This window comes from Haplochromis burtoni, unplaced genomic scaffold, assembly GCF_018398535.1.
Source record: "Haplochromis burtoni strain Fernald_Lab_line unplaced genomic scaffold, NCSU_Asbu1 Contig_107, whole genome shotgun sequence".
NCBI lineage: Eukaryota > Metazoa > Chordata > Actinopteri > Cichliformes > Cichlidae > Haplochromis > Haplochromis burtoni.
In genome coordinates this window covers 169,804-183,862 of record NW_024582468.1, presented here as the reverse complement: position 1 = coordinate 183,862, position 14,059 = coordinate 169,804, and the positions used below count along the sequence as shown (strand labels likewise).

Sequence of the window (14,059 nt, the reverse complement as noted above, 5' to 3'; positions counted from 1 at the left end):
AGGGAAGCATGTATAATGTAAACAGAATTGGTCCTAGCACTGAACCCTGTGGAACTCCATAATTAACCTCAGTGTGTGAAGAGGACTCTCCATTTACATGAACAAATTGGAGTCTATTAGATAGATATGATACAAACCACTGCAGCGTAGTACCTGTAATACCTACAGCATGTTCTAATCGCTCTAATAGGATATTATGGTCGACAGTATCGAACGCTGCACTAAGGTCTAGCAGGACAAGCACAGAGATGAGTCCACTGTCAGAGGCCGTAAGAAGATCATTTGTAACCTTCACTAAAGCTGTTTCTGTGCTGTGATGAGCTCTGAAACCTGACTGAAACTCTTCAAATACAACTAAACCCCCAAATAACTACTCATCCTTTAATATAACCGTCCTGCTGCCCCATCCGATAAAAAGACACTTTTACAGCATGCATGGGTAATTTTGTCATGTGAAAATTTTTAGGTCAGCATATTTGCCCAGTTTAAAAATACATATGTCATACATTTTTTTTTAAGAAAAAGAAAAGTAACTGCAGGATCCCAGCAGCATGCAGTAACCACCAGGTGACCTTCCATTCCCGAAAGGTCGCCTGAAGGTTAAGGCTTGCAGGGAAGTTACAAGTTTTCACTTTCTTTCATTGTTTTAGAACAATTACTCCCAGCAGGCTTCCAGAAAAGCAATTTAGTCAAATAAAAAAAAAGACAGCAGGCAAAATACATTTAACCTAGGAAAACCATAAAGTGTTGCCTTGCTCATATGAACCCCCAACTTTAATGTCAAACAGAGGAACGATCAAGGGACAAGCTAAAGAAAGTGCTGAGGTTTTTCTTTGAGCGTCATCATTTGGGCCTGTAAACATTTTACCCCCCCCCCTCCCCCCCCACACACACACACACACACACTCACTTTTCCCCTCTCTCATAGCCCACAGAAGACAAGAGACGAAAAGGGGAGCAGTGATGAGACCTGCTCCACCTGTTCATATCCACCTGCGTACCAAGACGTCAACCCTTCCTCTGGCAAATGCAGCCGAGAATAAACCTCTCCAGAAACTCCAGAAACATCAGGAGTGTTGTATCTGTCTTTGATTTTTCTTTTCCTCACTGATCCATTAGATGATTCGTTAAAGCGATTGATTTGATCATGTCCTGTGAAATAACCCCCACACCCCTGACACCCCCAGTATCTGTGGCGCTTCATTCCTCAGCAAAATAAGTACAGCTGGGCTTATGGCACATGTGTTATCGTGGAGCTTTCACATAATGATTATGTTTGAAATCACAAGCTCCACTAAGACGAGGCTCCCTGGAAGAAAACCTCATTCAGATTGAGATTTATGGACAGCCCTCCGTCTGAGGGCTCGAAGGTTTTGGAAACACACATTTATATTCGGCACAGAACACACACATACCACTCATCGTGTGCTTGGTTCTCACTGTATATGCCCTGTAAATGTTAGCAGAGGAAATGCAAACTATTGCCTGAAACAAACACGGGGATAGTTTATCAGAGTATACTTTAGAAGAGTTCTGTTTCTTCAGGCTCTTTGCTGGGGTAAATTGACATCAAAAGAAGAAGAAGGAGAAGAAGAAGAAGAAAAACAGGACTTTACAATTATGTTCCGAATTCTGCACAACTCCCATATCTGTGTGGCGTTCACCAACACAGTTACCTCAGCAGCAATTACCTCAGAAACAGTTACCTCAGAACCCAGACTGTAGATTTGACACATCTGTGGCAAAATGTGACTGGCGCAAAATAAATTGATCCAAACAAATTGTGTCCCCTCCTCTTCTACTGCTAAATAAAAGAATCATAAAATATTCGACTTTGACGTCTTTCGTGTTTTCCTGTGTGCACTGAAGTTGTCCAAGAGTTTATGTCTGTTGTTTGCAGCATAAACACAAGAGTCACTGCACCACACGGGGGCAGAAAGGGTGAGGAAATCAAATACACCTTCACCGGGTCAGGTCACTCAATTTATTTATTTTAACCGCAGGTAGCCTATTGTGTCTACTACTGCTATTATTTTAGGCTGTATTACATTAATATTTATATTTATTTATATATGTTGCCACTTAAATTTATTTAGTGTGATATGCAGCACCTTTATTTTTAAATCATTTTTCCCACTTCTATGTTTTTTAATATGTTAAATATTATTTAAATATCTAATTTCTTGTGCCATATTGCAGTAAACTATATGCAACACTTCGGTTCCCTTATCATGAAAGTATATAAGGTCCCCCACGAAGAAAGCGTAACGATCTCCGGGTGTTCATCTTATTCGGACAAGTTAATGATATAATAAATAAATAAATACGTGCATAAAAGAGGAAACACCGCTCAGTAAAGTTTCTGTAAAGATGAGGCAGATTCTCTAAAGATGAGGCAGTACCGTCTCCCACACAGGGAGTTCAGCGAATGATTGCATTAAAGATCTTTATTTGTGCAAGCCTTCATTTAATTGTTTACTTAATTTAGAAGACTTATTTAGAAGGAGTTTTTAAAAAATTTAAAAACAAATAAAAAGTTGAGATCATTTATTAGTGTATCCCTATGACCACTGTATTTGTCTCTCACGGCTTTTAGTTATTTCGGCTTCAGGAATCACAAACTGAATCTCGTGAAAACTGAACTGAATTACCTACTTCTTCTGTTTTTTCTCCCCATTGGAGGCTCAGCTCGGGAAATATGGAATTGATAAGTACAAATATAATTATTCCAACTCTTGCTAAACATCTCCTTACGTTTACACTCGGCTTTGCTCCAAAAAAGCGTGCACACAGCAAAGCAGCTCTCCAAAAACTGTCTCAAAAATGAAAATTCATAGCAATTTAGAAAAAAAAGAAAAGGAAAAAATCTCGGGACCTCCTTCAAACTTGTGCCGTTTGCCTGTGCAGATCTGTAACCGCAGCGCAATATGACTTTCATTATTTTTACAGCACAGTAAAATGCGGGTGGCCGACAAGAGCCATTATTTCACCATTCTGGAGAATTGGAGACGATTTATGAAAGTATTACGGAACATGCTGAACGATAACAAGTCCGCAATAAAAAAAATTAAAACCAAAAAAAAGAAGAGGCGAAAAAAAGGGGCTATATTTGCCAACAAAATCCCCCAGGATGACTTCTGATATGAGTTTTGAAGGTTATGAATGGGTTATTAGCAGTAATTTTGTGGTTAATAATAAGGAGGACCGCTTTATTAATTCCAGCTGGAGGTCTTTAAAAAGGAAAGCAGCAACAATCAATTATTTACAATCACGAGTTTGAAAAAATGAAATTGTTTGGCAGCCTGCAAAATCTCATAATACGTGATGATTTCTGTAACTTTTCTCCAAATGAAACAGCTGATTGTCTCAGTCTGGAATATGCAGAGCTCTCTCTGAAGGCAACAGGTGCTTTTCCTTTCTGTTTCTTTTCTTTCTTCCTTTTTAAAAACAAACTATCTCCTCTGGACTGGACAAACTCCTAGTCAGCCGGATTGTTTTTACATTTGAATTTCTGTGTGTGTGTGTGTCACGTGATGTTTTCGGCCCCCTAAAGTGGTCTGATAATGCTTGAGGAGGCCTGAGCTGGAGGCCCTCTCTCTTAAACCACATGCGCTCCCAGCTAAACATTTGTGGACAGATTTGGAAACTGCAGCTATCTGAGATAGATTTTTTTTAACCTTTTGAAATAAAAAAATACCAAAGGCTCAGATAATCCCTGGAAATCATCATTAGACTAGTGTAATTAGCACTGACCTGGCTTTGCACGCTGGCAGTGAGTGGACGGAGATATTGTCTTTGCATTGTTACAACACCATGCTCCCATATGGGGCGCGCTAATAAGAGTAAAGAAAGCTTGCTCTGTGCTGCTCACACACAGCTGAAGCTGGTGCTCAAGCTGTAACTGGAGATCAGTTCCTTATACAAACTCTCTTATGTCACTGAATTATTAAAAACTATAGCGCACATGACAAACTGTAGAAAAATACACATAGCATATTTATAGTCTGTTTTTATAGCCTGAATGTGGCCTTATATATATATATATATATATATATATATATTATATATATATATATATATATATATATATATATATATATTAATATATATTATATATATATATATTATATATATATATATATATATATGATTATGTATATAATAAAAAAAGTAAATAAATAAATAAAATTTGACATAATAAATTATGTCAAATCTTGAGAAAGGAGGAAGACCCCCCACTTTCTATCTATACAAACTTATTTTCTATGTTTTTGTAAAAAACAAACAAAAAAAACCCCTGATACCTTAATTTGTAATTTTTTTGACATTTCAATTATTTTACTTGCAACACATACAAAAATGATTTTGACTGTGTTTTAAAAACATGGATGGATAATTTCAAATTCATGGATCCAGGTAAAAACCCAGGATAATGGCATTAAGTAAGTAAATGATTAAATCATTAAATCAAACATTACATTGGTGCTGAGCTGTGGGGGCTTTTAATAGCACATGGGAGATTCTTCTACTTTTTTTGTTTTTGTTTTTTGTTCAGTTCTTTCCTTAATTTAATTTTTTTTTTTTTTTTACCTCCAATTCTCTTCTCAACAGAATACAACAACATTTTGGGTAAAAATAAAACATCAACATCTATCAAAAATACTTTTTTTTCTTTATAATTTCCCGCCCACCACCAAAATGGTTTTTCTCAGCTCTGTGCAGAAAAACAGCTGAAATGGAAATTGTCTCAGTGCAGGACACACAAGGAACTCGTTTGTAGAGTGGAGGCTTTTTACCCCAGCAGGAGCTGTGTGTCTTACCCCCAGTCATTTTAACACTTTCCCTTTTTTGTTCCATCTTGTGGCTAACAGTAGGGCAGTGATATAGCTTTGTTAGAGATCATATTTTCAAACAGTTTAAAAAATCCCCAACATTCATGCCTTTTTTTTTACCTGCACAGTCAGCAAAAAATATCTTGATATCATGTGCAAGATTTTACGTACATACTCCCAAACATCATCCTGATGCACTATAATCGTTACAAATGAAAGTAATGTTTGAATAACATGCTCCAGCAGTAACACGTTTTTAACTTCTATATCCTAATTCACTCATTAACTATATTCAGATTGTTTTGGTGGTTTTTATTTATGTGCTGACATCTTTGCAATCTGATACAAGTCTTAGTTTCTATTACAGCAGGCGTGTGAAACATAAGCATCGGCCCAAAGACTCTGATTCAGCCCATTGCAATGGCTTTAGAACTTATGAATGAAGGAAGAAATGTTGGAGATTTAACTGTATTTTCATAAGTTTTACAGCAAGTTTTACTTTTCCCACTAATAAAGACATAGCAATTCATACTACACAGAGGCCATTAAGTAACTGATTAACAATTCAGTGACATAAAAGTTAATGTTTTTCACTATGTACTATAGATTTTTCAGTTTTTTACAATGGGACTACAGTAGAAAAAAAACCAGGAGGTTTTCTGTGATTTAACAAAAACTTCCTGTTTTATAATTACAGGACCGTCTGGGCAATGAGCTGGCAGAACTCTTCCTGTAATTTTACACATTTATTTCTATTTCAGTCCAAAGAGTTGTCCTTTCTTTACTACAGCAGCATTTCTTTATCATGTAGAAAAGCTGAGATGTTCTTTTGAAATCGCACTTTTTACACACTTTTTTTTTTTTTTAAATATCAGCATATCTCATGGATTAAATGTTTACTTATTATTTACACTGAAACAAAGAGGAGTTTTGCTAGTTTGGCCCATTTAAGATCAAAGTGATCACTACAATGTAAAATGAGTTTTACACCCCTGTATTACAGATGTATTTCCCCTATTTTTCATATTATAGCTGAACATGGCTACTGACACTTTTCAGCATATTTTTTATGTGTATGAGAGCTCCAAAAGCAAATCTCGCAATTTGATTCAATTTTAAAGAAATCCAAACCCCTCTGTAACGGTTTTACTCCTGAAGTAAATTAAAAGTATGTTGCCTTGTATTTTAGTGGACGTTCCCTTTAAAATGTCACTCACAAAGAAGTGCAGAAACTGGATGCATTCAAGCAAGCTTTTTCACTAACATGGCACTAAAGTACACAAGCGTCCGACAGATCATTTCTTATTATTTTGACTGGAGAGCAAGAGCTGGCAAACCTCATTCACATTTTCATCTCAGAGTCCCCCGTGATTATTTTTAGCAGTTGAAAGTGGCTGTTTTCAAAATAAGTTCCTGACAGTATATCAAAAGATTCCAGTGCCACAGTGGTGGGCTGACTCTGTGCCTGCTTTCATTTCACTCTGAGCATGTTTCATGTGTGTGTGTGTCTGTGTGTATGTTTGTGCGCGTGTGTGCGTAAGAGCCTGGGCAACTACAGGGCATGGAGACGGAGGGACAAATGGATTCCATGTTTGCAGGAAAAAAAACACGCTGGAGGCGCAGGAAAAAACTTTTGTTGTTTATGAAGAACACGTGAAACCAATCAAATCTGAATTATCTTCCTGTTGTTCCAGCTCTTGTCGTTTGCAGTTTTTAGTTCGCTCGCCAGCAGTGTCACCACCCGGCGAGCAGATCTGTGTCTGTGCATGAAGTTTACAGACACACATGCAGTGAACTCACATGCACCCACAGAGACAGAAGGACTGCACAGGTCTGACTGTTTCATCAGTTTCAGCTACATTTTCGTGGTGATGGAGATGAAAAATGCAAAGCTACAGCTAATTGTATCCTTTAGATACAGGGAGAGCAAACTTCTTCTTACTCGTATTCATTCACACACACACACACACACACACACACACACACACACACACACACACACACACACGTACACGCAAGTTTACATGGGGATGAGCCTCAAGGAGATCCGATAAACAGTCTGCCCACAGGAAATCATCTGCAGATCTCCTCAGCATAATAACCCATTTTTACTTACTCATCCTTGTGTGGAGCTGGGCTCAGAAACACACAGTCCACTTTTAAGCTGCACCATATGAACACACAAACGAGCTGTACAGGTATCTCCAGTTATACTGGAGGTATGAAAAAAACCAGCTAAATTGCTAACACCGCACCCAGAACACACATACACACATACTTCTTTAGATCCACTTTGATATTCAAGCTATTTTTTATTGACTGTAAGCCACATACTGCCATCCTCCCCCCTGTGTGTTTAACCTTCTACCCCTGTTCTCTCTTTTGCTCTCTCATGAATCCCATCTCCCTCTTTGACTTACCTCAGAGAGCAGGTGTTCAGCTCATTGGGGGAGAGCACGGCGAGGTCATTTGCTGCCTTATTGAAAATTGCCGTATATGTTATGAGGCCAACCGCACTGGATGTGACTCTGTTCTGAGTGCAATCACATGTGCCGTCTTCGAGAGCAGGAGGACATCACATCATGTGGTGAAGGAAAAGAGTCCCGAGATTACACTTATGGACACTGTTTAATTTTGCATTTGATCAAATTTTGGCTTTAGCAGTCCTTATAAGATTTTTATATTTTATATTGCTTCCACAAGTCAGAGGTTTTAAAATGACACGATTGCATTAGTAATTGTGATGCCAGATGTGGGATATTTTATAGTGGCTATCATAGATAAATGGAGGCAGACAAGTCCTGTGTGTTAAAATGTGGTTGTATCACAAAATGAACTCCCAGGGATTTGTGTGAGAAGGAAAGGTCCATTGTAGAAGCCAGAGAAACTTCTTTTCTTTTTCCTTTATTTTCAAATCCCCATATCCCTTTACAAGATAATAACGACTTTAGTTAAATCTTGAGTTAGTTGACATCATGAAGTCCTTTTAAAAATATATATTTGGAAGATCTTTATCACGTGTTTACTCATTTACAGTGGAATGTTAACAGTTTATTATCCTATATTTTTGGGGATAATATGTAGAATGTAAATGTTTTAGTGTTAAAAAATGACTTCCATTTTTTTTGACTTCCAAACTTTGTAATTGTTTTTTTTAATGTTATTTTTGTTTTCTTTCCCTTCATGCTATTAATACTCTTTGTTTTTGTTTGCTTGGATACAGATACGAATTGATTGATTACAATGCTATGCTTCATTGCTATAGAAATGTAAATATTTAGACAGTTGTCTCGGGGTAGATGTTTCAGTGACTCAAATACTGACCAGTATAACAGAACTTGTCGTTTGTAAGGTTAAAAATAAAAGTAATATTTTCTCCCAGTGGCTCCAACACTTCACATTATTATTCTCAAATACAAAAATGGAGAAACCAGATTGAATCTGCACTTTGTATTCACTGATTCACTTTTACTTTAAAAGTAGACATTTAGACAAGAGCTACAATAATCCAGCTACACCTTTTCTCTGAATATATAGTGATAGAACTGGGAGTTGTAATGTAGAAAATAAGCTAGTATTTACTAGGTCTAGCTCAGGCTCCTTCCCCACCAGAGAGGTGACGTTCCATGTCCCAATCGCTAGTTTCAGTAACCAGTGCATCCAGGGGTCCGCAAGGGTCTCCACCTCTGCAGTCACCCAGTAAATGTTGGGCCTATAGGAGGATGCCCATGTCCCTTTTTTGGGCTGTGCCCTGCCGGGACCCAAGGACTAAGACACGGCCACCAGGTGCTCGTCCTCGGGCTTCCTCTCCTGGCCTGGCTCCAGGGTGGGGCACCGGTAACCCTTTCCCAGGCAGGGTGAACTTTTCATTCATAGGGGTGTTTGAATCACTCTTTGTCTGTCTCACCAGGACCAGTTTGCTATGGGAGACCCTAACAGCAACATAGGTGTTGAGACCCATAAGCCCCTCCACCATGATAAGGTCGCAGTTGGTATACAAATATTTAAAAAAAAAAAAAAAACATTACATAAAGGATTACACAATTCCCCCTTACAGAATAACTGGACTTCTGTATTAAATGCAATTTTTTTAAAATTAACTTCTGTTGAAACAAGAGTGCTGACAGCATGTAAATGCTAAGCTAGCCAAAAACCTAGAGTGATGCTAAAGCTGAGTAAATGCCAATTACACTGTCAAGTGAGCATTTGTGAGTTGTGGTGAAGCTCGCCGCTGCTGAACTTCATCAGGTAACAAAAAGATAAGCAGTCAGGCTGTATCCTTCGTTTCTACCTGTTGAGGTTTGTGTTTGTGATCGCCCTGAAGTGTCTGACTGCTGGTTTTCTCCTTGGGCTAATTAATTACCGTACTTAAAGGTTTTCTGTGTGATATGTGTAATAGATTACTTTGAGAAATGACCCAACACTGATCACAACAGAGAGAGGAAATACATCCAACATGCACAAACATTTGAGCACACAGTGCGCAAGTAATTTGCACCAATGTAATGCTTTGATATGCTACTTAGTGATGGTGATAACTCTCAAAGCGGAGCTAGTGAGAACCCAATGAGAATGAATAAAAGAACTGATAAGGAATCAAATCGACAAGTAATATCGATAATGGAATTTAATCGCTAAATTCTTATCAATTCCCGTTCCTAGGGGTGATCCTCAACATCGTTCTTAAATGAAAATGTTTTGGCCCTTTTCCCTCATGAATTGCAGCACTTTTAGACACTCAACAGAATGCACAGGTTCTTTTTTTTGTAACGTAATACTTTAGGGAAGCTGGAAGACGGGCTCAAACTTTCTATATGAAGTGAAAATGAAAGCACAGAGAGTCACTTATTTGGCCAAGCAATCTGAGCCATAAAGATCACATTCCCAGGTCCTGGGTTTCTGTCCCTCCCCTGTCAGTAAATACAACAGTAAGTATAACATTTCACACTAACAGAAATTAGGACCAAGGAGAAAAGTAAACATAGGAGAATTTGGGAGCTGGGTATTTTGGAAAAGAAATCCTGTGTTTGTATTAATATTTCACCTCTGGGAAAACTTCTGTCACTGACAATTTAAAGGGCATACAGCCAACATTATGTCAATTTGCCGTTACGCTGGTATTTATGACTTTATTGAATTAGGGCAGAAAGTCTGCGGTGGGTCGAGATGTTTGGGGCAGGAGGGGAGAAGAGGGGGAGGAGAAAAATAACAGAAAGAAAGCAAGTGACCAGTTATGAGTGAAGATGGAAATTCATGACTTATTTTTGTTTCAAATGTGTTTCCATCCACATATGGTCCTTGTTTTGGCCTATATACCCAGAATATCAGAGGTGACCCATGACCCGGCTTCTCAGACTGACATGATTTTGCCTGTCTCGCTCTGAGGTCTCTGTGACCCCCGTGTCCCTGAAGTTCAGGGGTCACCTCCAGGGAGCAGCAAATTAACCCAATGTGTCAGACCTGGTATGACACCATGTTCACCCGAGCCCTGTTGTTTTAATATTCTATTCTGTAACACTTGTATTTGATGTTAACTCGTCCTACTCTGGGACCATTTCCCCTCTTTTAATCTTGCTCATCCCACCCCACCACACAGCAATCAGTTTCTTCTAATTCTTTTCTCTCTTTCTTTTTGCCCTTCTCTGACATCTTCCTTTCTGCTGAAAAGGATCTCTCTGTCTGATCTCCCTCTCCCACCATTACTTTCTCAAACCAAATCCTTCTCTCCCTCTCTGTCTCTCTCTCGGTCTCTCTCTCTGTCTCCCTGCGGTTAAAGACGTTTCAGTTCAGCTGTCACAAATTATGTTCGCCTGCCCAGCTGTCAAAACAGGGGGGTGTCCCTTTCATTCCACCTCACATACTACGAAAGGAGATGGGAGGGAGGAGGGCTTTAATGCTTGTGTTTGGACACAAGCAATTATCTCTAATTATTGTTTTTCTTTTCAGTTTCCCTGTCCCAATGGAGGTCCGACGAGACGAACACGCAATAATCCACTCCAGTCGTCCAGGATCAGTGGGCCTTCGGAGTCCGGGCTCGGTCCTGGGACTCTGTGGCTTTCATCTCAATGTGAGTCAGGAATTGATTCAAACATGGAGTGAAGGGAGAATTAACCCCTGGGACCCAGCTTTCAATGGGCTCAGCTAAGAGATTATATGTGTTGATGGCAGGCTTTTATATGCACTGGCCTTTCAAAACTTCAGCTGTTAAATCAAGGCACCACAGTCAGGATCTTCACCTTTACATCTTCAGTGTATCCATGCCCGCCCCCCTTTCCAACCTGGCACCTTGTACTTCATCTACAAACTGTGTGTGTGTGTGTGTGTGTGTGTAAGAAAGAGAAAGAGGGGATAACGCCTCCAATGACAGGGCCTGCAACTTTCGCAAACTATACTGTACATGTTCTCAGCCAAAGGGCTCTCGTCAGACTGCCACTGGGAGTTTATATTCAATGTGCAGCTTCAGATTCCCATGACCATGGAGCCTTTGGGAGTCGAGCTCTTTTTCAGTGTATGTGAAGTTATGCAGAGTACAGCTTAAAAGTAAATGCACACAAACATGACGAGAGGCTCGGAAACACGCATCATCATCCCTGAGATTGTAATTCCTTTGCGTTTGGAGCTGACATCTTTGGTGGTCCACGCAAGCTTCTAAAGGATGGCGAAGGGGGGGGTTGAAAAACAAGGAAAATCCTGTCCTTCTTCACAGACTCTTGCAACATGTTGCATGCATCCTTTCATTTCAACATGCATGCCAAACCCCAAAGGATGTTTTTGGCAAAACAGAAAACCGCAGGTCTCGAATATGACTGACATATAGGAACGTCAAGCTGAGGAAGAAAACAAATGGTGAGAAAACAAATGAGTTAAAGCAACAGATCGCTGTAAATAACACAAGGTCAAAAATAGCAAGTCTGGACTTATTACCCTTATTTTGCGCATGACCTTTGTCACGTGGTATTGCTCACAATCCGCCAAACACTCCCTGCTGAGACTGTTTGTATGGATACAAAGTGACAAATTAAAGGAAAAACAACTGGTGGAAGTCTTGGAAGTCTGCTGGTGGAATGGAATGATAAATGTGAAAAGATGTTCCCTATCTGGTGCTAACTTGTTGGTCCAAATATCTCCCTTAGGTACTCAGACTTGTTGAAATCTGGTGATTTCAAAGGCCAAAACACAGGAGTTACATCATTTTCAGCCTCATCAAACCTGTTAATAACCCTTCGGGAATTTTCATCCAGGAGAAGCAATCACTCCCATCAGGACCAAAGTTATTCATCACAGGAAAAAGATGATTGCTCAGGACTTTGTATTGATCTGAAGTTACTATTCCCTCTTAAGGGAACAAGTGGATGTAACTCATGGCAGTAAATTGCCCTGAAGTGGGTAACAGAGACATCACACTGTACACAATCACACCAGCATCTAAGAGTTTCAATTGTGTGCCATTTCAGAGCAATGACATGCAGTGTCAAAGTAAAGCCATTCCCATTTCTTTTACACTGAGATAAACATTGCACTTCATTATAGATAATGTTGACCAGAAGACATAAAGCTAGACACTCTAAACTCTAAAAAAATGCCTAAAGAGCAACTGTTTGAGTTGTTTGTGGCTTTTGATACTGCATTAGGTAGCTACTGCAGTTCACCAACGACACTTATGAGTTGGCCCTGCATCACAAAGCCACTGGCACAGATTTCTATATGAAAAAATTGTAAAAGCTAAATTAAATATGAAATTCTGGCTTAATTCTACACTGGTTGCAATCCATGTTTCTGTACACATAGATTAGGGCTCCACAGTGTGGCGTTAACAGTGATTATGTTATGATATGGTTAATAACAATAATAATGTTTTCTCATATCATTGGATTTCTATATACCAGTATAAAAACCATATCATTTTCTGCCATGGTTACTGGTGCAGTGTCAAGTACTAGAGTTTTGGTTCTTGCTTTGATTGATAAGAATTGATATCATTTATCATGTTTCTAAGTGTTCACATTGCCTCCGTGTCTCCTCTGTTTTGTTTCTGCATTAGCTTCCATGTCTTCTCTCGTCCTTTCTTATCTATCCCTCACTTGAGGTCTCTCTCCTATTTAACGATAACATTTCATCATTAATTTGTTCCACTTTTATGCACACAATTAATATCTTTACATGTAGTATTTGCTAGTATTGCTAGTATTTGAAACACGACTTGCTTGAAATTTCTGAATTGACAGAAGTATGGGTTTCTATCTCAGATTACTCTATAAAGACAGAAGGTTATGCTGTATCTAAAAACTATGATGACAAACCCAAACCTCTGGATTTGGCCACAGTATTATGTAAATGTCCAAATGTAATGTATATTAACAGACCACCAACGTAAGTATATACTGTGTATTTGCACATGTAGGAGTGAACGCTGCTTTTAGTGTGGAATAATTTTGCCTGTGAAAGTCATCTGTATTACTGGAAACCACTAAAGTGAGCTCGACCTCATCAAGATATGAGCTTTCCATGTGTTTGATAGACTGAGACCCAAATCCATCTGTTGGGTTTTTCCTTGCTGAGCAAAATTGACATTCATGGAGCGAATGGCTGATAGACACTTATGAGGCAACAAATTATTTGATGAAATTCTCTCCTTTTTTATGTAGATCCTGATAAATCATGCATTTTTTTTTAGTGGCTACTTTGGGGAAGTAGGAAAAAAGTGACAAAAGAAAATGCAGTCTGTGATCACCTTATTAAGGTTATATGCTAAACATGCTCACAAAAACAGCCTATTGACACATTCCACACACAGAGCAATATTAACTTTGACTTTAAGTCATATTTGTCGCAACCCCATTAGCTTAAGCAATAACTCTGCATTTCGAGGCCAAAAGCAAGACAAGTGTTACAGACATTTATGTTAAAATTCCAAATTTTATACCAGGAAGTAAAGTGCTATTAATTTTTTTTTCTTTCTAAAGCTTAGCATTTGCATTATTAGGAATATATCCTCACAGTAGGGCACCTATGCAGGCTGCCCTATTTGGTAGCTTTAAGCTAAGCTTTACCCTTTTTCTGCTGTCATTTATTCTACTCATTCAAGACATTTGCACTCTATTTTTGGTGAGTGAAATTTTAATATTTTATTTTTATGTTAGGTAACACTACTTAGCAGGTATCCATATCTAGGAGATGCACCTATAGTATGAATCTACTTTGCTAGCGAGGCCTGTTAGCATTAGCAG

At 38.8% G+C, this 14,059-nt stretch overlaps 1 protein-coding gene across 2 annotated transcripts in view; it reads left to right on the top strand.

Moving 5' to 3' along the window:
- The window catches only part of LOC102312103, a 16,354-nt gene extending 3,842 nt beyond the window's left edge, over positions 1-12,512 (top strand). Inside the window, exon 2 of one of the 2 annotated variants that reach the window (XM_005949653.2) lies at positions 10,779-12,512. In XM_005949653.2, coding sequence (XP_005949715.2) covers positions 10,779-10,977 — 199 coding nt within the window. In that variant the 3' untranslated portion in view covers positions 10,978-12,512. Of the gene's footprint in view, positions 1-928; positions 1,854-10,778 lie in introns of those variants that run through there. The other variant, XM_042223235.1, reaches the window with a different exon arrangement.
- Positions 12,513-14,059: the final 1,547 nt, after the last annotated feature.